The 24,471-nt window shown below is 39.3% G+C and overlaps 1 protein-coding gene across 1 annotated transcript in view; it reads right to left on the bottom strand.

Annotated features, from left to right (window-relative positions):
• The window catches only part of LOC138002165 (nuclear pore membrane glycoprotein 210-like), a 56,105-nt gene that overhangs the window by 26,814 nt on the left and 4,820 nt on the right, over positions 1-24,471 (bottom strand). The window contains exons 3-17 of the mRNA XM_068848248.1: positions 24,282-24,410; positions 23,879-23,947; positions 23,320-23,426; positions 18,343-18,480; positions 17,306-17,473; positions 15,867-16,022; positions 13,930-14,038; positions 12,566-12,661; positions 10,577-10,722; positions 8,830-8,941; positions 6,894-6,959; positions 5,246-5,304; positions 4,119-4,192; positions 3,173-3,281; positions 1,949-2,150 (exon numbers count right to left, since the gene is read on the bottom strand). Coding sequence (XP_068704349.1) covers positions 1,949-2,150; positions 3,173-3,281; positions 4,119-4,192; positions 5,246-5,304; positions 6,894-6,959; positions 8,830-8,941; positions 10,577-10,722; positions 12,566-12,661; positions 13,930-14,038; positions 15,867-16,022; positions 17,306-17,473; positions 18,343-18,480; positions 23,320-23,426; positions 23,879-23,947; positions 24,282-24,410 — 1,740 coding nt within the window. The remainder of the gene's footprint in view (positions 1-1,948; positions 2,151-3,172; positions 3,282-4,118; positions 4,193-5,245; positions 5,305-6,893; positions 6,960-8,829; positions 8,942-10,576; positions 10,723-12,565; positions 12,662-13,929; positions 14,039-15,866; positions 16,023-17,305; positions 17,474-18,342; positions 18,481-23,319; positions 23,427-23,878; positions 23,948-24,281; positions 24,411-24,471) is intronic.

Raw genomic sequence — 24,471 nt, 5'->3', positions numbered from 1 at the left:
ATTATGTGGCAGAAAGTTCTACAACATTGATTATTCTGTTCGCCTCAGTCTCTCATCACAAAATGGCCTGGTTATGGTATATCTGGGGGGGACCGCTACTGAAGAACATGGGGGAGGTGGAGGTCAGAGCAGGTACTCATTAAATGTGGAGAAAGGCAAGAATACATTGCACATCTTGCTTGAGAAAAACTGTCTCAACGTTTTTGTCGCATTGGAGTAAAAGCAACCTTGCATTACAAAAATTTCAAAATTTGAAACTTAAAAATTCAGCGACAAAAAGTTAGGCAAAAAAACTCCGAAATAGAAGGAACACATATACAAACCTGAAGACGAACTGACAATGAGCTAAGGTGGGGGAGAATAAAGGTGGTAAACTAATTATGCGCGAACTGGGAATAGCGAGACAATGAAGCTAAAGCCTGGTTCCCACAACCAAGGTACAAGTAGCTTATCCTAAGAGAAAACGAACGTCGACAAGAGCATTAAAATCAACCACGGCCTTCGCCATTTATTCAAATGCTCAGACGCGGGGCATCTGGAACGAGTGCTCCAATAGACCATATTCGTATTCTCAGTATTGGACTGAAACTAGCTTTCAATGGAGGCTAATGCGGGGAAATCTTTTCAAATGCAAATTCTTTTTAATATATTCCCCCGCATTAGCCTCCATTGCAAGCTAGTTCCAGTCCAATACTGGGAATACGAATATGGTCTATTGGCAAGACACGGCCAGGCGTAGTAAATTTCATTGGGCTTATGCCCTGTTTCGTTTTCACAACGCAGAAGGCGAACGCACGCACAAGCGGGAGCAAAAGAAAAGGAAACATTTTCATCCTTGTGCTTGTTCTAGCGCTTGTATCGAGGCCGTGAGAGATGTTATGATCGCGCTTGACCTTGCGCATGTGCTTGCGTCGGTAGTGAAAATCAGGCTTAACTGACCAAACGGCGGCGCGCACGACATAGCAAGCTATGCGATCATAACACAACAATGCGGATTATGGCGCAGAACCTTTGAGAAGCTATGCAATGCGTTCTCTTCGAGAATTTAAGAACAGTTAAAAAATGAGAAGGTTTTTAACTGGTCTACAAAGAATGTTACGGCAAAAAAAAAAAGTTATTTGCGCCGAAGTCATTCTTAATTTTTTGACGTTTTTTCGCTTTTCACAAGTTACATACCAATTATTTCATGAAAAGTAGGCAGCTGGAAAATAGGCCTTCACCACACGGCGGACATGTTGAGGGATTAAAAACTTTTGTTTTTCCCCACCGAAACTCGTTCCCAAACAGTTCAACTCGAGGCTCGAGGTGCGAAATCGATTGTCTATGGCCAATATGGCCGCTGCGCAAATATGAGGCCCATGAGCCAATTTCATCAGGGAAACACAGGTGTTTGTGTCAATGGGGTAGCAAATATTTGTCGATGACGAACTTGTGTGTTCGCGCGCCAGAAATGATTTTCGGCAGCTAAAAAAAGGGAAACAGGCCAAAGACGCTGAGAAACCGTTGCAACCTCGGATAATTTGCCACACGTCGTGTGACGAGTGATCATCCACGCGGATAAGAATCAATTTTTCCTTGCCGACTAAAAGCTAATCAGCAGATGTAAATGATAAAGTCGGGGCAACTCTGCCATCCACACCCAAGAAGTTTTTTTAAGTAATTTTTTTTTTCAAATGGAGTTTCCCTCCGCCTCCATCTTCACAACTCTGTCCTTTTGGGTCACTTATCGCAACAGGCCATTTCCGAGTTCATGTCTGCCTCTTCTTCACAGCGAATCTAAGTGCAAAGTTTTTGTAATGGTAATTAGTTCTACTTTACATATAAATGAAAACTAATTTTCATAAGAAAAACTTCGCACTTAGACTCGCTTTGAAGAGGAGGCCGACATGAACTCGGAAATGGCCTATTTTCTGCTTCAATACATCGAAATAAAACAATCAGTACTTACATACTGCTCTTCTGAGATCCTCATCTTCCTTATGACTCACAAACATCATCTTTACAGACGTCGCTAGGTCAACAAATTCGGCCAAAGCATCATCACTTGTCGTCCACTGCACTTGCAACGAGGTAAAGTTGTCAAATGTGCGACCAAGGGAGTCTCGCAGGTTGGCAACCAGCTTGATTTTCTGATTATTTCGAACGTGAATCTATGGCAAAAAGGGATTTTATGAAATGTGTTTAAGGGTCTGCTTGAAATGCCCCTAAGTTCAAATATTTCTCTTTGCCGACCATTCACCAATTGCAGAAATGTTCTGCCGTTTATACCTCGAAATTTCAATTTCGATGATTTTCCTACTAATCTTTCTATTTTTCTTAATTTTCACTGAAACCGATGTAAAAATTTTCCCGCGGAATTTGCGAGCCCGAAAACAGCTATCCTTGTTAACTTGATCACGATTACACATATCCTACATTGAAAAAGTGTAAAAAGCCGACTTCTTTTTGGGGCGATTAAGTATGGAAAATTTATCAGACGGCAAACAGTTCACTTGTGAACGAAAGTACTGAATGCTCTAGATTTTTCAAGTGATCATAAACTTCCTTGAGTTGTTGAACATTTGCATTTCGGCAAAGTGACACAAAATCCTACTACTTGTTTATTTATAATCCCATTCTTTAAGTTTACCAATGATTAGCCTTGCCCCCATTTTGTTGCAATTTAGTAAAATTTAACCAGAAGTCCTTATTGCCAAGGTCGAGTTTGTGATAGGCATTAATCTTTCCCTGAGATAAAAAAACTGATCTCTTCTTAGCTCGGCCGTGGGTCAAACGGCTGCCAATTTTCTTGAGTTGACTTTGAGAAGCCAAATCGCAACGAGTTACAGTAAGTTACAAGTTTTATGATGCTAAAATATTTCGAGATTAGGCCGGGGCACGTAGGGATTGTCTTAATATTCTGTCTTGTTTTAAAAGCAAGAATGGATTCAATGTGAAGGCACTTTTGCTATTTGGTTTCTCTAAAATAATGTTCTTGAATTCGGGTTTTGTGATATCCGAAATAACTGAAGTCTTGGCAGGTGGAATCTGCGTCGGGCGATTTCAATTATTGCCTTGTTCTTGGTTCTTCCGAATATAACAAAAACCTTCTCTAATATATAGTTCGCTTAGTCTTCGGTTATAGGCTTTGCACAAGCCCTGCAGTTTCTCCAGATTATTTCGATGATTTTACCTCTTTGTTTGAGCTGACACAATTCTCTGGAGAAAGTTGTCGGCCATCCACAGTTGGTAATTTTATATCGGGAACAATGGTCAATGATGAGGGATCCACGCAAGCAAATCTGACATCATAAGAGAAGGCATATTAATACAATGAGTACTTAACGAGAGGACGGCGAGGAAAATCCTTAGAAGGGATCTTTGCTGAAGTCATTGATTACATTTTAACATACAAGTTTGCTCACGGAAGCCATCATGCTGTCTATTTACAGACTGACTTCTTTCAAAAGGTACAAGATGTTGTTAAGGTGGCTCAATACACTGAAATGGTCATTTTTAAAACGCGATTGGTCACTTGGTCACCTCAAAGGATGTAGTGTTCCTTTAAGTATAAATTTCCAAAGTTGGTATGAATTCCATTCATTCTTAGGGTGCCACACCTATCAAATGAACCACACCCATTTCGAAAATGAGAACCAAATTTAAATTTAGTTAACTCTCCAATTTTGAGCATTTTAGCTTTGATAACGGGCCAGTTAATAGCCATGCCATCAAAACTTCGAGGGTGACAAAGGACTAATGAACCCATACATACTTTGTAGAATTTCGAATTTTCAAAGCATCATTGCTCAGAGATTATCTGGTACATCGTGTTCAGATTTTCAGGGATAGCTCATTATGCAATGTACTTTCAATATTCAGTACTTTATTCTCGGCTGACTAGTTAGAAAACGACAGCCTTGTGCAAATGACACTAAAACTATTGAGTATTCATTGATTATTTAATCAGGGTTAATCATTTAATTGATGCTCCTTTAAAATGAAATCAACAGTCGCTTTAGTCTCCTTCACGTGACATCCCAAATGCCAACTACGAAGGAGACTACAGTCGCACTAAGTAATGAAGAACTTTGCATCAACTTTATTGTAAAAACAAACGAGGATGAACGTCATCTCACCTGATTTTCGCAGATGAGCTTGCTGGATAAGGATTCTTTGCTGACCGATTGTTTCCAATTTTCACAGTTAAAACCTTTGCGAGAAAGAAATGAATTACCTTATGAAATAAAATGTGCAACAGGGGAGGGTGCATGTATTTTTCAAAGGCACTGGTACATTAGGAATTTCCGTAGAGCTGGAGTTTGACAGGAAACAGCGGAAGAGGAGAGGGAAGCAGTTCACAAGGTTTCAAAAGGGTCAAACAAAGTGCAAAGTTTCAAAAGGACAGTTTCGTAGGCTGGGAAGCCAACAATTTCGTATCTTATTTATTTGTTCATGATGAGGGCTAATGCGTCTGAGGAGGAAGTGAGGCCCTGTGGCTTGCCTTGAGATCCGGGGATCCCGGGTTCAAGACACGTTCTAACCGCTGGTTGAATTTGTTCCCGGTAGTCCCTGGTTCAACGTCTCAGCTGCACTTGCAAATAGCCAACTAGTTTGCCTCTGGCCAGTTGGGATTCTTAACAGTTGTTGTTGAATGTTCTGTTCTGTCGTGATTGTGTTTCATAGCCCCTGAAAAGCCCCTATGGGTAGTATTAAGTACGTATTTAAGTATGTAAAGACTACTTCGACGATTCGGCCGCCATTTTAATTTCTATTGTTTAAAAAGATATTGTGGAGTGCTCGGGGGCGAAATTAGGATTACTTTCCCAGCTCTAGCCCACTGAGCCCCCTGGGCATCCCATAATAGCTATTGGAGCAATGTTATTCAAAATGGCCGCCGTATCGTCGAAGTAGTCTATTAATGGCCGCCGCCGTACGATTGTACTGCACTGCTCAGAGCAGCGGAATTTCACGGCCGTGGGTTCGAGCCTAGTTAAAGCCTGATATTTTTTTCTGGCTTTCTTCGCATCTACGTAAGTTGCTGCTTAACTGCGATAATCGTTGATGATCATTGCATGGAAAATCCTAAGAATACGAAAATGCCAATGGATGTAACTTCGAAATCTTTCAATTTTTATTCTGATCGAGCTCTGGTCAGTACAATGTGTTAACGGGAATTAAAACAAAAAGGAAGAAACGCATTATTATTCCACATGTTCTGTGAATCCCTCAAATCTCTCCTAACGCGCAATATAAAAATACTCACTTGTTCTCCTTGCTTCAGGCAAATGACGTGAAAATAGTGATATGACCCAGTATGGTCCACTGCAAAATGCAAAGCAAAGAATGACGGCTCTACTTCAACACAAAATTTGAAAGGTTTCATGACCAAGACGTTAACGAAACCATGCAGTTGGCAGTCGATGAAGTTTGTAAATACCATGATTACAGCATGAATGTAGTTTAATTTTCTCTGAGGGTATGGAGTGTACTACGTTGTGAAGTAGTGTGTTTTTAGTTTGTTAAGGATTATGACCGTGAGTGTGAAAATAATAACAAAAAATGATGATTGCACAAAAAAGAGAGTATTTGCTTACGAAACCGGCTGTGTATAAAAAAGGTAAAGATTAAAGACTTTCCCCAAGACACTTTGATTCTTGAAAGAACTTTATCTTCTCCTGGCCGCTCTTTTTTTGATTAGGGAGCTTAAGCACGGTACGTTTTTGAGACGCAGACGGCAACCGGAAGTGAGATTTTCGTATACCATGCAGGGCTTGGTTGTTCGAAAGCCGATTAACTTAATCCAGGATTAGCGTAACCTTTTGTTTCATGTTTTCAACTTTTTGAAGAAAATTTCTCTTGCTTTGTTTTTTTTTGTTTTTTAAGATTGACTTCATCTAATGTAAACTTTTGCCGAATATCAGCGTTGAACAACATCTGGGAGTAGAGAAATATACTCATTGGTTAATTTGTTATCCTGGGATTAGCGTTAATCGGCTTGTGGAAAAACCGGGCCCAGGACAGCAGTGTCTTCCAGATTTTTAAACTAATAATTTATGATGGCAAAAAAATTACTTAGCAATATAAATGTGGCTTAAAAAAGGGGGGAAAAGTCACTTCCAGTTGCCTTCCGTGTCTCAAAAACGTCGCGTGGTTAAGCTTCCCATTTTTTTCCCTATGATCAATCCAGCCACTCATCGGCCAATCAGGCAACCCCACCAATAATATAACCCCTAAAGGTCTAGGAAAACACTAACACGAAAAAGGCGACGAAAAATACTTTGCTTTGGCATAAAAAGAACGGAGCGACGAGGACAGCGATAATGACTCCGCATAGTAAGAAGTCCCATGAAAAGGAAAAACAGGCTTGCAGGCCCTGCGTATGGGTTATTCATTTTTGGTACACTCGACTCCTATGCATCCTCTCACCAATGAGGGCATGAAATTATCAAATATGCGGTTTCTGTCAAGGATGTAATGACAAATTTTCAGCTCTCCACCTCAACAGGGAAGCCACCCCTTTCAGTTAAATTAGTTGACAGGATCTATTTTGGGGGTGGAAATAATGGAGACAATTGCAAGGTCATCATAACAATGAGAAACCTCATTTTCCTGGGCCATTTGAAGAAAAAAAAGAAGCAAGGTCGTCGCTTTGGCTCCCAATTCCCAAAACGACAAAACAGACCACACAAAAGCAGTTTTGAAAAACCTAAAACATATGCAAATTATACGGTTTCAGTTTTCTTACATGGTTTACAAGTATTCTCAAGTGGAGAAGCGTATAACATACAAGAATAGTTGAAATGGATGGAAACACTTTCTTTCATTTAGATGAAAGCACCAACTTAAAGACGGAAATTAAAGTTAGTGAGGTTTTAAGGCAGTATAAAAAATAAGACAGCACTCATCATCACCTGGATAATCTGCAGTATGGTCATGACCAATGGACACCTCCTTAGCTTTCTTGGGATCAGGATGGACTGTTGAATAAACGATTTCAAAAATGATGAAAAGTTAACTAGGTAAAGTTGCTTCCCTGCACAGAAGGACACTTCAAGAACTAGAAGAACTTTAGATTGTTAGCAGTCCCTTCTAAATTTGTCTGTTGCAGTCGAGAGAATCGGTCACGGGAGACTTGGCCTCTCTCAGCCGTTTCTCTCGATTGCGTGACAAATGAACTTTTCCGACATAACCTGCTGGTTCTCTCTCCACGACCCTCTCTCTCTCACCCCAGTCCCCCAACTTTCTCGCTCGCTCCGCGCCCATACTCGCAGGCCATTCCCAGCATTTCTAAAGGGATTCAAAACTCTGTTATGCCTTTTGCTTGCAACAACTGTTTAAGAGTATTTTCTTTTCCCCATTTTATGATGTAAGAGTTCCTTTTTGAAGATTGAACCGGAAGTTTATTTTTACCGGAAGTTATGTTGGCGCGGATTGAATGACCCATTTACAATGAGAGTTTAAAATAAAAGACCCCGGATAAAAAAAATGGGCGCTTACGCCATCAAAAAGTTTTGTGTGGTTGTTTTATCCTAGTTTTTCGGAACTTTGTTTATTGGAAATTGGGAACTTTTTTTGGCAGATCGATTAAGGATTTTTAGGAACCTAAGGAGAAACAACAATTACCAATAAAACTCATTGTTTAGGCATTGTTTTAAAGCAAAAGTTGCTCTCAATATAATTTTGATATAAAACTAATGGGGCTTTATCGTTTTTGTAAAGTAATCAAAGACTCTGTTATCACTGATCCGAAGAGTACAGCATTACATTATTGTGTCGATCAGATAATGGAAATGACTCCAACATAAACTCCGCGGATTTCATATTTTGGTGTTACTAAGCCGTGCAACTATTCAACGTTTTGTGAAACTTGTCTCCCCGTGTGCGGAAATCGTTGACGAAAGTAGTAGTTGCTCCAAATTTCTGCAAATTGTCTCGCAAGGTTTTACACTGTGGCAGTCTTTTACACAAGTTGAGACACAAGTTGCACATAAAATTGCCAACGATAACTTGAACATTTCTCGCAATCTTTTTGTTGCTGTCATCACTGCAAGAAAGAGAAGTCGTTTCTTCTTTCCGCACATGGCGCTGCAACGATGTTACGCAATTTTTGACGCAAACAAACTTGCGAGACAACTTTACGAGAAAATTGGCCTGAAGCACCTGTGCCTTTACTATTCAAACGAAAACCAGATTGTCAGAGTTGCAAGAAGAAGCGGAAAGAAATTTTCACACTAAGAAATATCGAGCTTTGAGATATCTTTATTTCTACACTTCCACTTTTGGGACAAGAAGGCAAAGGAGCTGGAGCCAGGAATGTCCGATACTTTGCGACTTCGATTCTACCGAGCTCGACAATGCCTACCTTTGCTACTTCGTGACTAGGGACTTTACCATCTACGACGGCGACGTCAACGAAAACGTCACCTCAAAATATAACTTTGTACCATCGTGCTAAAATGCGTGCTGCACGATTATTTTTCCTCTTTTAACCAATGATATAAGGGAGCTTAAGCACGCGCGTTTTTGAGAGGAGGACGGCAACCGGAAGAGAACATTTCGCGCGCCAGGACAGTGGTGTCTCCCAGATTTTTATACTAATCATCTCTAATGGGGAAAGATATTGAGCAATGTAAATGTGGTTGTGTGAAGACAAGTTAAAAGGGAAAACAGCTCACTTCCGGTTGCCGTCCGCGTCTCAAAAACGCGGGTGCTTAAGCTCTCTATTGTTGTTTCGTGGCGTTCTCGTTGACGACCGCGTCCGATAGATCGTAAAGTCCCTACTAAACACCGTAGCATTCTTTTCTGAATTGAAGTGTTGTATCAAGCAGAACCAACACTGATTCTTACCTTCTTCATAGTAGCCTGAGGTATCAATAATCCACGGAAGCGGTCCACCTTCCAACATAAGATTCTTCGTTGAACAGAGGGATACAACACCGATATCAACCGGATCTAGCACCTGGACAACCACAGCTATATGAGTATGGTACCAATGATACAGTAGGCTTTGTAAGATAATGGTTTGACACTGACTATTTTTGATGTTTCGTTCAAGACGTTTCGACTGGTGCAGTAGGCCATTTGCAACAAATGGGCAGAAGGCTAATCATTGGAAAATTTTAAAGTGCCCCTGTGATCAAAAAAACCACTTCCTTTTTTCCTTCAGATTTTGAAAGTGTGTTTACTTAACACCTGACTGGCAAAATTTTGAGCTTTGATTTTTATCCAAAGGCCGTTTACTTTGAGTGTAAGTTTTGGATTTCACGGTCCGCCATTACTCACGTTCAAAACTGACCGATTGGATCTCAGAGGGTTGGATCCAGGGAAAAGTGACGTCAGAGGCTCACTAGCTTAAAATTTCAGCGTGTGAACGCAGCTTATGATATATGCAAAGCGTGAGTTTAAAAGTCTGAAAGCCCAAAACCCCCGTGCTGCATATTAATTCTGCGGCGTACACACGTATTGCTTTCTTAAACTAGCGAGCCTTTGACGTCATTTTCTCCTCGATCCAGCTCTCTCAAGAACATAATGTTGGTAATGGCGGACCATTAAATAGGAAAATTACAGTTAAAATAAAGAGGTGGCTTTTTGAAATCAAGGCTTAAAATGTGGGTCACTTAGTGTTTTGTTAACATAGTTTTGAAATCCAAAGAAAAATATGAATTGATTTTTTGGTCACAGGGGCACTTTAAAGCAAGGGTTTATATATTCAGAAATGGTATAGGAACTTGTTTCACCTTGCCAAAATGCAAATTCTTAACAACTCAAAGTACAAATTTTATGATCAATTGAAAAAACTAGAACATTCAATACTTCTGTTCACACGTGACAACGTTTTGCCCTCCAATAAAGGTTCCGTACGTACAGCTCTTCGTACTTTCTTCAGGTAGGAAAATCGTGAATAAATAGGATAGCAATTTTCGGACTCGCACATTCCAAGGGAGAGTTTTTACATTCGTTTAAAAATTCAGAAAAATACTTGGATTAGTATGAAAATCATCGGAGGCTGGCAGGAGGACCAAGCGTACAAATCCTTAAAATTTTCCACTATCTGTAAAAACCTCTGTTTAATCATTATCGTCATATTTCACACAGCTTTTGTTTGAAATAGACTCTTCTTCAAAATGGCGGCGACGGATTTGAATGAGTTAAAATTGAACTGAATGAAAAACTGATACCACAAGTAGAAAGAGCACCTTTACTTTCGTAACCCTGCCAAGTTTCAGCGTATTATGTGTTATATCAGCTGAGAAAATGTAAGTCGAAATTTGACAAATTTACAGACGTTTGTATGGCTGGGGGTATACGTGCCATACTACCCATTCATAAAAACGTCTGTAAATTTTTCATTTTTCAACTTACATTTTCCCAGTTGCTATTAACCCTGCAGGGTTACTAAAGTAAAGAAGCTCTCTCTATTTCTGGTATTAGTTTTTAATTGTAACTTATTTGAATTTTCGGCCGCCATTTGGAGAAGGGTCTATAGACCACTTAGACTTTAGTGTAACCACAAAATGCTGACAGAAGGGGTGAGGGGGAAGGCCACCGGCAGGTATGAGTAATGATATGAATATTAGTGAGGATTGTTGCTTACCCTGAGTGGAAGATAGGCTCCAACAGTGACGGTAGCTTTGAGTAAAATGTCTAGATACTGATACGTGACAGTCAGTGACGTGAAACCAGCACGAAGAGCAATCAGTCTAACCGACAAACAGCTACCAAGTGCAATTTCATAATCACCTGAAAAGGGAATCAAGAACGAAAAAGTAATTCACCAAACAGGTTTGCAGTGCTTGCAATAAGTACTGACATCCCTCGAAAAGCGTCCATTACTTCACTCCGAGAGGTCGACTGTTTTTTTCCTTAAATTGAAAAAATTAGAGAGATTCTTCCAAATCTAAGATTAATTGACCAATCGAAAGTGGTTCAGCGTTGTCTGTGCTGTTATCAACAAGTGGTCAAAATGTTTATATCAAAGCCTGACCAAAATCATGACACAAAGAAATAGAAAGCGTTGTCTATAACTTTCTAGCAATATGACTGGTTTACTTCCCATAATAAGAGTTCCTAATTGGCTATTACAAAACCACATTGCGTGACAAATTGACGCGAGCATGACGCGGCAAATTAGCCAATCAGATTGCGAGGCTACAAGCAATTCTGGTAAAATCTCACTTTGACAATGACATCATGAAGGCGTGTAAATGTGATCATCAATTTTACTCTTGAAATACGTCGTTTGGGAGCAAGCTTTCATGCTTGCATGCTTTTCAATGGCATGCCCCAGACAACCCTAGATAAAGGAGCAGTCAAGCCCTTTGTTGATACAGTCGGTAAACCTCACTTATTATATGACTAGCTTCGTGGTCGCGCAAGTTGAACCAAATCCCGTGCTGTGATTTGCTATACCCGAGCAGGCAAGATGGGGCTATCTTGCCCGCTCGGGATTTCTCGCTCGATCCCGCAAGATCAAAGATCATTTTTTGTTGTTTTATCCGGTATAACAAATCTTTTATTGACCAAGCTTGTTCGGTCAAGATGGCTGGATATTGGCCTCGTTCTTTTTTTTGCGTGTTTATGGACCTCGACCATAAACACGCAAACAAAATAACTTGGCCAATAGCCACCCATCTTAACCGAACAAGCTTGGTCAATAGCCCCTGCCCCCCTTGGTCAAAAACCCCCAATAAACCCCTAAGCCCCTGCGTCCGGGATCAGCACGTGACAAGGTGCAAGACATGCACGTTGACGGCTGAAAATTCGAGTGACCAACGCAATACAATTGGAATTGTCTGGAGAAATGCTCCCTTGTGCAAAATATTTTCACGATGACTTTTGAAGATTTGCAACGCTGTTTTACACACTTCCTCTGCAATTTGTCCTCCGAAAAAAGTTTTTCTTCAAAAACAATAAAAAAAGATCGAAACTATGAAAAATTTTGAAGGTTTCCAAATACATAGAAATCAAAGCCGGTGGCCAGTACTTATCAAAACATTCAAAAAAACTTAGGATTATGGTTATTACAGATGATCACTACTCTTCATTTTCCAATGATTTCTATAAAATAATTCGGATAGTACGCGCACTCTTATTGGTCAACAGCTGTGTTTAGATGCGAGTATGGAAACATGGCTGTGACATCACACGAATTTTGATTGGTTATGTATTGTCAGACGCGCGTTTTGATTGGCTGGTAGGAAATATGAGCATGTATCAAGAAAATCTGTTTCAATCAAGAAGTAAAAAACCAGCATTTTCCTTTATTTGTCGAATTATCTTTGAGGAATATTTTATAAAAGCAACAGAGGACTTTTTTTCCGTGTTGCCATAGCCACATCTAAACACTCGGGGGAGTTGGGAGAATTCTCGACAATTATGCAAACCCGAGACGTATAAATGTCTCGAATTCTCACTAAACTCCCCCTCGTGTTTACTTGAGGCTATGGAAACACAGAAAACGTCCTCTATTGCTTAAATAACCCTTGTAATCAATGGCAACTTGAAAATGCCCCGTGAACATGTGTTGGTCGTGTCTTACACCTTGGAGAGTAAACTGAGCTAGCACAGCAGGTTTTGAACTTACTACTATCTTCCACTAGCTTGAAGATTGATGGATCGGAGAACGTGTATGTCACAGGAAGAGAGCGACAGTCTGTAAAAACACGCAACTCTTGACAATCTACGAAAACAGCAACAAAGAAAAACTCACACGATTAAGAACTAAAAACGGCAAAAAGCAACAAAGATCATCAGTATACTTATCTCAAACAGGATTGTAAGATCCTCACACCCATTTCATTAGGGTTCTCTTTTAATGCGTTTCTTGCAAGTTCTGCTACATATCTCAAACACTGGACCACTTTCGAATTCTCACGGCTTGACTGGATCTAGCATTAAATGGAGGCTAATTCGCGCAAATCTTTTCACACGCAAATTAATTTGCCCGCATTAGCCTCCATTTCATGCTAGATCCAGTCCAGCCGTGAGAATTCGAAAACGGTCTATTTAAGCTTCCATTCACCCACCTTATGATTTACAGTGTCATTGCACTAGAGGCTTTCAAGTTTAAGAGAAGCTTTATTCCTACCACACTCAGGATGAAGTTAGTGCAGTGTGGCCCAGTGGTTAGGGCGCTTGCCTTGAGATCCGGAGATCCCGGGTTCAAGACCCGCTCTGGCCACTTGTTGAATTTGTTCCTGGTAGTCCCTGGTTCAACTTCCCAGCTACACTTGTAAATAGCCAACTGGTTTGCCTCCGGCCAGTTGGGATTCTTAACAGTTGTTGTTGTGTTCTGTCGTTTCGTTGATTGTGTTTCATTGGCCCTGAAAAGCCCCTATGGGGAGCGGTCAATTAAGTATGTATGTATGTAATGTTCACAAACAAATTTGTGTAAATTTTTTTTTCAAAAGTGGCTTTGAAAAGCAAAGAGATACCATAGGTAGACTTTCTCGTCTTTCTTTCCATGGGAGTATGTGCCATTGGCTTTGTTTGTGTGGATTGATATAGGTAACCCACGCTCTGTTAATATTTTTATAACATTAATATTCTGCTTTGGAAAGAAATGTACATTTGAAGTGCGGGTTATAGACCACTGAAGAGCGTAGTGATCTTCGCACTTATGGCCCAAGCGCGAAGTGCGAGGGCCATAAATTAACGGGGAAAAAACAAGGATCTGTAACTTAAAGTACGGGCCGAGTTACGAGGTTGGAAGCTAGAAAAGCTGTTTCTTAATGAAAGTGTCTCAACAGTTTTGCAACTTGTTGGGAGCTCCGCTATTAGTTAGAAATAAAACACTCTTGAGATTGAGATTATATAAGAACTCTTTCATGGAGGAAGGTGATCTCCCACAAAAACTAGTAAAAGAAAATTCGAACTCTTTCCTAATTTAGGAAAAGGGTCACTGATTGATAACAGTGCTAATATCATGACTCCAAGGGTCTCACTTACCTGTGGAAATGCAAGAGGCCACAGCCAGGGGCAGTGTGAGAGGACTGCCAACCTGTGCTTCAACAACAGAAGGTATAAATTCCATTTTCTTGGGTTCAAGGACGTAAACCTAGAGGCAAAAAAAGGTACAAAAAGGATTTCAAAGATTTTAAACAAAAATCATGCAATTATAGTGATAAACTTGGGGCCTGACATGTATTTCTTATGTCAGAATGATTGCTACGCGTACGGCCTGAAAATATCTTACTCTTTGGAAACCGCAAGAAGTACTTCCTCTAAAGATCAGCATACGGATACTTCCGACATAAACAAGTTCAACTGAAAACTTCAAGGAAAATGTTCTTATCCTACACATTTAACTTGATTGTAGAGTGAAAATATAACTAGGAGTAATCAATAATTATAAAGTGCGTTTGTGGGAACGAAATTTGGGTTCTGGAATATGAGATCAGAGGGAGTATATGGCGTTTCCGTCCTAGTAAACATTCTAATTCGAAAGTGAGCATAATTTTTTGACCCTTTCAGCCCCGATAGTGCCAAATGGCACTTATAGATTTTACTCTGTCTAACGCCAGACGATTTTACTCGTCAAAGGGGGACCCCTCGGGGCTTAAAGGGTTAAGCTAACAGCATGAAAAAACTATGTCCCCGTTTAACCCTTTCAGCCCCGATAGTGCCAAATAGCACTTATAGATTTTACTCTGTCTAACGCCAGACGATTTTACTCGTCAATGGGGAACCCCTCAGGGCTTAAAGTGTTAAAGAACATTAGTAGTTGCAATTGCCTCTTGCTGCAACATGTGATCATAGGAATCCTGAAGGAGGGGATGGATCTAGTCAATTATGTAACAATTTTACGGAAAACCTATTTATGGAGCTGTAGGCGCAAGGAGATTAAACCGTCCGGTAGCCACTTCAGGAAATTTCTTGAAAATAAATACGAAACTGAAAAACAAATCGCACTTAAATCCAATTAGCCATTTTAAGTGGCTACACAAGGAGTCAGTTTAAAGTGCCTATCACCTCAACACACTTTTCCACTTTTTTTATTCTCCGAAATCGTCCCAAATACATGGTGTTGTTTATAGAACCTTTTGATTGAAATTTCACTTTTTTATTGGCTTTCAAAAACGGGAAAAGTGATCATACTTTGATCCATAACCGAGCAATGAAGGAGAATGGGTTCGATACCGGGTTGACGTCACAAATTAATTTGCATTGAGGTAGTTCTTTGAAAACAGCGATGCAAATTAATTTGTGACGTCAACCCGGTATCGAACCCATCCCCTTTCATTGCTCGGTTACTAATCACGGTATGACCACTTTTCTCGTTTTTCAAAGCCAATGAAAGAGTGAAATTTCAATCTAAATGTTCTAAAAACAACAACATGTATTTGGGATGATTTCGGAGAATAAATATATTGGAAAAGTGTGTTGAGGTGATGGGCACTTTAAGAGGAAATTATCGTGCATGTTTAACATGTACGCGTACACATTTAAAAAAAATGTAAACAAATGTAAAAGTGAAGTTGTATGTGAAATAAAGGGATAAAGAAAAATAAATAAATAAATAATGTCTTATACTTACATATCAATACATAAGTAAGCGAGGAACTAGGGATTTAGAATCCTACATGAAATCCTAGTAGAAGAACGGACTAGTTCCCACAATGTAATACGTTGGCTGTGTACGCAACACATAAACAGCATATTTGCTTCTTGATAAGTGAGAAATTATGTACACATGCACATTTAGTTTGGGCAGTAAACCACTGACGAACAAGAAATTATTCCTTTGCACACAAAGAGATTAATTTTTATCAAGCAATGCTAATGCAAACAACAGAGCATTACTCATTGGCGACTTGAATGGATGAACTGCATGAAAATTAAAAGAACTTTCTGTTTCGTTGACAACCAGAAATACATGTACAAACCTCAGATGAGCCAAAGTTTGCTGGGTTCCTCATGTCTGCAGCCCGAACCTGGGAGTGTCCAATTGCGTTGGTTGTCATAGCCATTCCCTTGGTACTCACTGTGGCTACCGAAGTATTGGATGACGTCCAAATGTATGCACCACTACCCCCTGATGGCTGTAAAAAAAATATAGGATGTTTTTTTTCCCATGAGCTCTCTTTTTTAAAAAAAGAACTGAAGTAGGTTACAAAACCGTCTGCAATGTTTTACATTCATTCCAATGGACAAAAAAAGAGTGTAATGAAATTCATTAATCTATTCATATATTTGAAGTGTGGGCTATAGAGGAAAGAGAGAAATGATCTTCACACTTGACTTATCAAGACAATTTAAGCAGTAGTGTCTCTTAATAGACACCTGCTCCCAACTTAGTGGCTTCATAGATCAGTTGGCAGAGCATTGCACAGAGGTCATGCGTTCAAATCCCATTGGAGTCATCTGAATTTTTCTGATGTCAATAAGAGACGATATTGCTTTAATTGTCCGGATAAGTGTAATAATCATTTCTCTTTTTAATAAACATTTCATAACCACTTAACTGTTGGTATTATTACACCACCAGAACAAAAGTGATGACAAAGAAGTTGAGGGAAGGGAAAATCTAAATAATGTCTTACAACGTGTCCCTTAACTCACTAGGGAGTTTGAGAAACCACGACGGCTACGGTGACGAAAAGAACACTTCAAACTATTAGCCTCTGCTATCCTAAGTGTTCCACGATGTTTCCACCTTGCTTATGTTGTACCATATGAGCGACGTATGCCATAACCAGATTGGTGCGTACGGATTTGAAGCAAAGAGAGAAGGGAAGATTCACTGTTGTTTGTCCACGTTGTCGTCAAAACCCGAAAATTGGTCATGTTACGTTGTTGCTATGACGAGTACGGGAGAGAAATGTACAAAAATGCGTGCAGCACGATCATTTTTTCCTCTTTCAACCAATAATATTGCTGCTTTTTGGCGTTGTCGTTGCCGTACAGCCGTTGTCGTTTCTTAAACTCCTATTGACTCCCGGGAGTTTATTGATGAGTAAAATCGTCAGGCGTTAGAGTGAAATACTAAGGGTGCGTTCGATTGACCCTATTCCGGAATAAGAATACGTGGAGTGATGATTTTAAACACTATGTATGGCGTTTTGCAGCAACAAGAATAATAAAGCTCTGTTTAAAATAGCATTTTAGCAGTTGTTTGACAATATTAATGTGAATCCCCGAAAAAACGAAGGATTTCTAACTTCTATTCCATGTATTCCTATTCCGGAATACGGTCAATCGAACGCGCCCCTAAGTATGGCCGGTTCAGGCCGGCCTGGGAGTCAATGGGTTAATTCTACCACTTCAAATTGCTACTATTCCTGGACGAGTGTCATTTTATTTACCACTTATCCTTAAATTTTACCTCCAGTAAATACTGGAATTGCTTATATTCAGCAACATTCTTTTGTGCCACTGGGTACCATGGGAACAGCACTATATCAGGAATAACATCCACTGGGTCAAATATCTCAGCTTCTTGTTGCCCTGAGATGGGGCGGTCAAATGTGTGGATCGTATCCTTTTCAAGAATCTGCAATAACAGTTTCCGTATGTTAAGAATAAAAATAGTGGTAAATATACTCAGTAGTTCTCCATCGCGGTACATTATAATCATGCAAAAATAAGGCGTCCTAGAAATAAGATAACCGTTGTTTCTGTTGCCGAAGCGAATGTGACCATTGCCACAATCACTATCCTGGACCATCGACAGTCATTGCAGAGTTCGCCAGCAGAACGTCGCAAGACCCATTTTACATGTATACACCTGGGGATGGCAGAAAGTTTCCTGTCTAAAGTTAAATGATCAACACTTTTTTGTCCAAAAGTGTAAGGGAAGTACATATTAGACCTCTTAACCTCTTCTTTTTATCTTGCATGGTTTTATCTACAATTTTACGTTCAATCCAACACTGTTTGCTCCTTTCACCATTTTAAAGTGCCCCTGTGACCAAACAATCAAATTCTTATTTTTCTTTGGATTTCAAAATTTTATGTAGTGCGAAACAATAAACCCACTGCTTTGTATTATCATTCTTCAAAAGGCAGTGACATTCCCTCGTCATGGATTAAAAATTTCAAACAGAATAATGCTGGTACAAAATCAGGAAAATTCAAAGTGCAGGGATGGCGCAGTGGTGAGAGCACTCGCCTCCCACCAATGTGGTCCGGGTTCAATTCCCAGATCCGGCGTCCTATGTGGGTTGAGTTTGTTGGTTCTCTACTCTGCACCGAGAGGTTTTCTCCGGGTACTCCGGTTTCCCCTCTCCTCAAAAAACAAAATTTGATTTGATTTGCTTTAACTTGTTAATTTCAATTTACAGTGTCCCGATTAGTGCTCTACGGCGCTAGAAGATTAGACACTTAAATAAACTAAAGTTCCTTTCCTTTCCTTCCTTTTACCTGAATACTGGTGTACACAGCAGTTATCACAGTCCTCTTTACTTTCCGTAGAGTTTTAACACGATGATATGATCCATTCTTGGAAGACCAGAGTAGTTGAAAATAGTCCTCATCAAAGGATGTTGATATCTGTATATTCTGTTCAAAAATCATGTGACTATCAGAATGGAATCAAACTTAAACAAGACGCTTTTTTAAAAGCGTTTACTCGGAATACCAAGTGGCGCAGAAGTAGGGTGATACATTTTGGACGAGGTAGTTTTTATGACTACTGCGCATGGCGCGTAGTCACTATTGCCATCGTGTTAGTTTTTCCTAAAATGAGTATGTAACAATAGAATACACTTCGGAGCCAGTCCGCATACGAAGAGTACCAAAGTTCGGACTCTGCAAACAGTACGATGAATTGCCGATAGTTCGCGAGGACGAGCGAAATATTCGGGTGCCCCGTGTTCGCAGATGATGATCTGTGAAGAATACGGTTCTGAGGTGAGGTTTTAATTCTTACAACAGTTACTTAACGTAGCTTTCGTAGTTTGTTTCTAACCGACCAATTGAGCCCGTTTACGCGTTTAATGAAGCTGCCGTTTTCGAGATAAACAAAGCTTTGCAGTAGCACGTAATTGTCAAACTATCGATGGTTTCACAGTGAGATCATCAAATTAGCAAGGTCTTCTGAATTGTCATCTATAGGAGGTTGAACATACCCGAAAAATAAATCTTCCACTGTATTTGATTGGAAAAAAATATCTATCCCTATGAATCTAAGCAGTTTGAGCCTTTCAAGCACTAGTACATTAAAAGATGTGTTCATGCATTTTATCTCATGAGCGAAGAGTAAGCGCTTTCAAGGCAAAGTAAAGTCCACTTTGATCCACCTACACAAGTAAAAGTTGTGTCATTTCAACGCTTCGACAAAGAGCTCAGAAACGATGTACCGCACAGGTCTGAAAATTGGAGGTGGTGTCTAAATTTGTTTCCCGCAACATTCCAAGTTATTGGCCTTTTTCATCGAACGTTTCGAATTTATTTTTTTGTTGCGTGACAGTGAAAATGATCTATCGCACGTAAATTTTTCTATGGTCGAAAAACCATCGATATGGAAGCCGTGGTGAATCAATTCTCCCAATTCAGCCACCCCTATCCACATGACAGAATTTCTACTTCTTTTCCCCTTGCACATCTCTGGAGTAGTCACATGCGCCTCTCAAGCGCCTATGTTTTAATTTGCCAAGTACGAAACAAAACAAGTAAACGTTTCTGCAGCCAGTTGCTCATTCAAACAACGCAGATAATGTACCGGTGAAAATCGCTTAATGTTTACAATTGCAAATAAATTCAACAGGTGACATAGCTATAGGGGTAGTATGTCTTGGAACTGGTTGTTTGAATGGAAATTACGTGGGCGTTATGTCTGTCTTTGCGGGATCTAGTATGTAGCGTGACATCAGATAAACTGGTCTCAATTGTAATTAATATGGGTAAGTGAAAAACGGTATTCATCTGCCACGATCTGCGAAGGTTCCAAATTAAGAGTGTTCTGAATAACGCGGCCGGTGACCTCCAGCTAACATGAAGATCAAGAAACTAGCAATAAAAAGAAAAAACAGACATGGCGGATGATGTTGGTACAGAGAACAGCTGAGGCAGAAAGAGACTAAGAAATCTCGGCTATTTATAACATACCGCTGCTGGAAGTTCTGTACTGGCGATTTAGTCATGTTGTCAACAGGCAGGATTATAGTAAATATCTTATTCATAACATTTCTAGACGACTGAATCCAGCATATTCGCGTTTAGCTGCATTGCATTGCGTCATTTGCTATATCGTGGAACATGGGCTTTGAATCAGCAAACGAAATTAAACGAGTCACGCTGAAGCCCCAACGTAGAACCCATCATTTAGTTGCTCCAATGCACGTTATAAATTCCGATTTTCATCTAATTCTGTTAGACGTGAGGCTGTTTCAAGTCTCTCGCTATCTGAAATCTACTCCTTTGCGTTTGTGTTTATTTTTTGTTGCAGTTGCTTTGTCACAGAGGGAGGTCAAATGTATTGCTCGGAGGGGTGTAGTACATTGCTTTTAGCCAATGAAATCACCGCCTCCTAATTCTATTGTCCATTTGCTGCACAGAAAACTAAATTCTTCCCAGAATATAACTCGGATACCTTTCAGGTATTCCGAGTAATTAATTTGATTTTTCCAATTATGAAGGTTAAGCCCTGAATCCGCTCCAGAGTGTTCTCTTAACTTTACAGAGCAGTTAATCTTAGCCTGCGTATCACTTTCCAGCTATAAAAAAGGTGTCACTAAGTTTGTTTCTGAGATCTAAGAATTTAAAGATAATTTGTGTTTTAAGATGGCTCTTTTGTTGCTATGGTCACTTATTACATCACAAACATTACTGCACCTTGTTTAACAATTAACAATTATTGGATGAGGTTGAGCATGTTAGCGATAATTATCAAGGCCAAGCCAAGCCTTCGGCTTCGGCAGATAACACAAACTGAGGCCTTGATAATTATCGCTAACGTGCGAAAATGGAATTCAATAATTGTTTTATTATGCATATTCCTGAGCTGAGCTCCGCCATGACAAAACTGATCAAACTGCTGGTTAGTGTGTTAGGTGACGTCACTTCTGCATGCATAAAACTATTGTCTGTAGGTATGACGTCAATTCTACATATATAAAATCTATTGTTTGTAGGTATGACGTAAGAGAAACAGAGCAAGCAAGAATTAGCTGCGTGCTTATAGCCAATCAAAATCGAGCTGGTGACACCAATCTATAATAATAAATTATTGGTGTTTCACATGGTACCATAAAAATGTGGTTAAACACTAAGACGCACTGTAAAAGGCGTGGTGCCTTAGGCAAACGCAAATGATTTGTCAATCAACCGTGGACGCACCCAAGAGCTCTGTGATAATTTGCTTCATAAATAAATATGCCCCTTATGGCAATGTTTCCATAATAATTATGACATAAAAATTAACGTTATCTGTCGTTCTTTTTTTTAATACCCAGTCCCTTTTTCACACTTGAAATATCTCAATTTAAGTTTTGAGCCTCAGTCTCTTTGTTGCTGTTCGTTGATCACCATCTTGGATAATCAGTCGTGCTTGAATGAATTCGAACAAAAGCAATTGATGCGTAAAGCGCCCCCTTTTATATATTGCGTCTTTGTGTTTAAGTGAAACTTGTGATTGCGATTCAATCCTTGTCAGTAGTAGTTCCTTTACCTATTGATTCCTGGGAGTGAGACTTCACACAGACAATTTCACTAGTAAATGGGGGCGGGACAGGAGTCAATGGGTTACAGTGTTGATAGTGGTTTGAGCCACCTTACGCTTTGTGACTTTTGACACTACACCCATCTCTTTTCTGGAACACAGAGCATTTTGGTGCAAGTCTTGGTAGAGGTGGGCGTCTGTTTAATTATTTTGCTTTTTCAACAAGGATAAGTGTAAACATTTTTTTGGTAATGGTAATGAATCCAATCCAACCAACACATTGGCAAATGCATCGGTCAACTGTCAGCCAACAGGTCAGCCATCTTGGAATTTCCTATCATGTGTTGGTACTGTAACATGTTAGTAGGGAGTTTAAGAAACCACTACATCTACGGCGACGAAAACGTCACTTGAAAAGTTTGAGCTATTCTACATGTATGTATTTTATGATTATTCCATCTTGTTTATATTACCGTATACAATACGGCCGAAGAGTCCCTGTATAACTGGATTGGTAAACGGACAGATTTGAAGTAAAGAGAAAGATTCACTGTAGAATGGTGAACGTTGCCGTCATAACCTTAAATTTGGTCATTTCACGCTGCAGCAGTAGTTTTGATTAGTACAACAGAGAAATGTTCAAAAATGCGTGCCGCACATGCAGCACTAACATTTAGGTTCTTTCAACCAATAATATTACTGCTTTTTGGCGTTGCCATTGCCGTAGCTATCGTCGTTTCTTAAACCCCCTAGAGATGTGTCGGTAGCATGTTGGTGATCAATATTATTTTGTTGCATAAGTTTTTTACCTTGTTCAATATGTGGATATAGGGAAGCTAATTATCGCTGATGTCACAAATTGTTATTCATGAATGTGCCAACCAGAGACTCATTGGCTGTTGAAACGAAGGATCTTTTGTTCCTGTGGTTGGCACATCTGAATAACAAAAGCAATGTTTGTAAACAGATATCTTCCCTATTTGGTGATCAAATTTTTTACCATCTCGAATATGCAGGTAGTTGTTGAGCTTCTCAGTAATAAGCTGAAAGAACCAGCTTTCTCGTTCAAGGCCATCTTGTTTTTTTGTTTTCTCAACCCAATCTTCTTGTGTCCTGGTGATCTCGACCTAGCCCCAAATTATCAAGAAGAGTTTTCTTTTTAGTTTTTCGAAGAGATGTACTGTGAAATCCCATGAAGGGCCTTAATGCAGTTATAACCGTTTTCAAGTTTTAAGTTGCTGGCTGACACGCTTTGGTTGGATCGGGTTCATTACCATAAAAGCACATTTGAAGATAAAATCAGATAGAATTTTCAAAAAGGAAAAGTCTGAAATTAAAGATGAAATCAAGCAGTGCATGTGGTCCACATAAATATTTCTAACTGTATATCTTAAGAAACATCAAAACTGATATCAAATTTTTGTTCAGTTACAAGAAACAGGAATAGATACAAGACAAAGTTGTATCAGAAACCCATAAGAGTTGAAACGTGTAACGCGCGTTCACAGCTTCCGAATATTCAGTGAGAACTGATTGGTTGAATGTTTCAGTGCTAAGTACCATATTTGGAAACCCCTCGCTCTTGTTGTTCCAAATATGGTACTTAGCAAATTGAATATTCAGAAGCTTGTTTCCCAGCACACAAGGGGCCGTTACACGTTTCAACCCTTATGGGTTTCTGGTTGTATAGAAAGAGACTGTAAAGAAAGATTAACACCTTAAACGACATTCTTACATACATCAGAGATGAAGATCTTGCGATTGTCTTCAGTGTAGATCTGCACAGATACCTCATACTCAATACCAACTTGAAGAACCCAGTCGGGATGTGGCCATATGCTAAAACCTTAAGAACAAAGAAAGCAGTTTTATGTAAAGTTCGGCCTAGCCTCAAGTGAAAGTTTCCAAAATCTAAAAGTACAATTACTAGTTAAGGTATCTTTCTCTACAAGCCACACTGTCATTGCTACCAAAGAAAGTTTAATTCGAAAGTTTTATTTTATAACTGCTCTTCCTTCTCGCGTGTTCCTGATCAATAAGTTACATGATGCCTCTACTACAATTATGTTTGCACTGCCTTTTCGCTTTCACTTATTACTTTATTTTCGTTTCAATAAAGTGATTAGACAACAGTATACAATTTTATGGTACATGTATAACTTAAAAATAAATTCAGTTACTAAGAATACGAATAAGAAAAGCAGAGATTCAAAACAAAAATAATTATTCACTTCTATCTTCACCCCCATTCAGTAGCCCATTAGGACAGATATTAAGAGCTGACTTAATATTACTTACCTAAATATGTTGGTTCCACAACAAAAATGCCAGCAGCGGGTTGGTGGACAGCATGAACATGTAACATATCTTTAAGAGTTAAGGCTCGTATTTTCTTTCAAGTGTCAAGTAAAACCTTATTGTTTTCACTTAGTACAATGTATTTATACACTTTCCTATCACTATCATTTTGACTTGTTAATGACGTTAGCTCAACGTCAAAACATTGTCGTTTATAAAAAGTATTATTTCCACATGAATAACATTATCAACACTTTCTCGCCGTAAGATTAATTCGTAATTACCATTTTTTTTACTTGATACTAAATTTGAAATGTAGGTTAATTAATTTTGTTCTTTTTAACTTTAGAAATGTAACATTAAAGCACAGTATGCATCCATTAACTTTAAATTTATAGGATACTTTTGTCAACTAGAGTGACTTTAGTGTAACCCAACTCAATGCCCAGCACACTTGATTGCTTCACGTCCAACTTCCCCACTGTGGTATTACTTAATTGAAACTCAAACTGTGAAGATGGCATTGGAACAACTGAAGGAGGGAAAAGATAATTATAAAAATAATTATGTAGTTACTAAAACATTATAGTGAC

The sequence above is a fragment of the Montipora foliosa genome, chromosome 1, assembly GCF_036669935.1.
Source record: "Montipora foliosa isolate CH-2021 chromosome 1, ASM3666993v2, whole genome shotgun sequence".
In the NCBI taxonomy this organism is placed as follows: domain Eukaryota; kingdom Metazoa; phylum Cnidaria; class Anthozoa; order Scleractinia; family Acroporidae; genus Montipora; species Montipora foliosa.
This window is presented reverse-complemented; position numbering and strand designations above follow the sequence as displayed.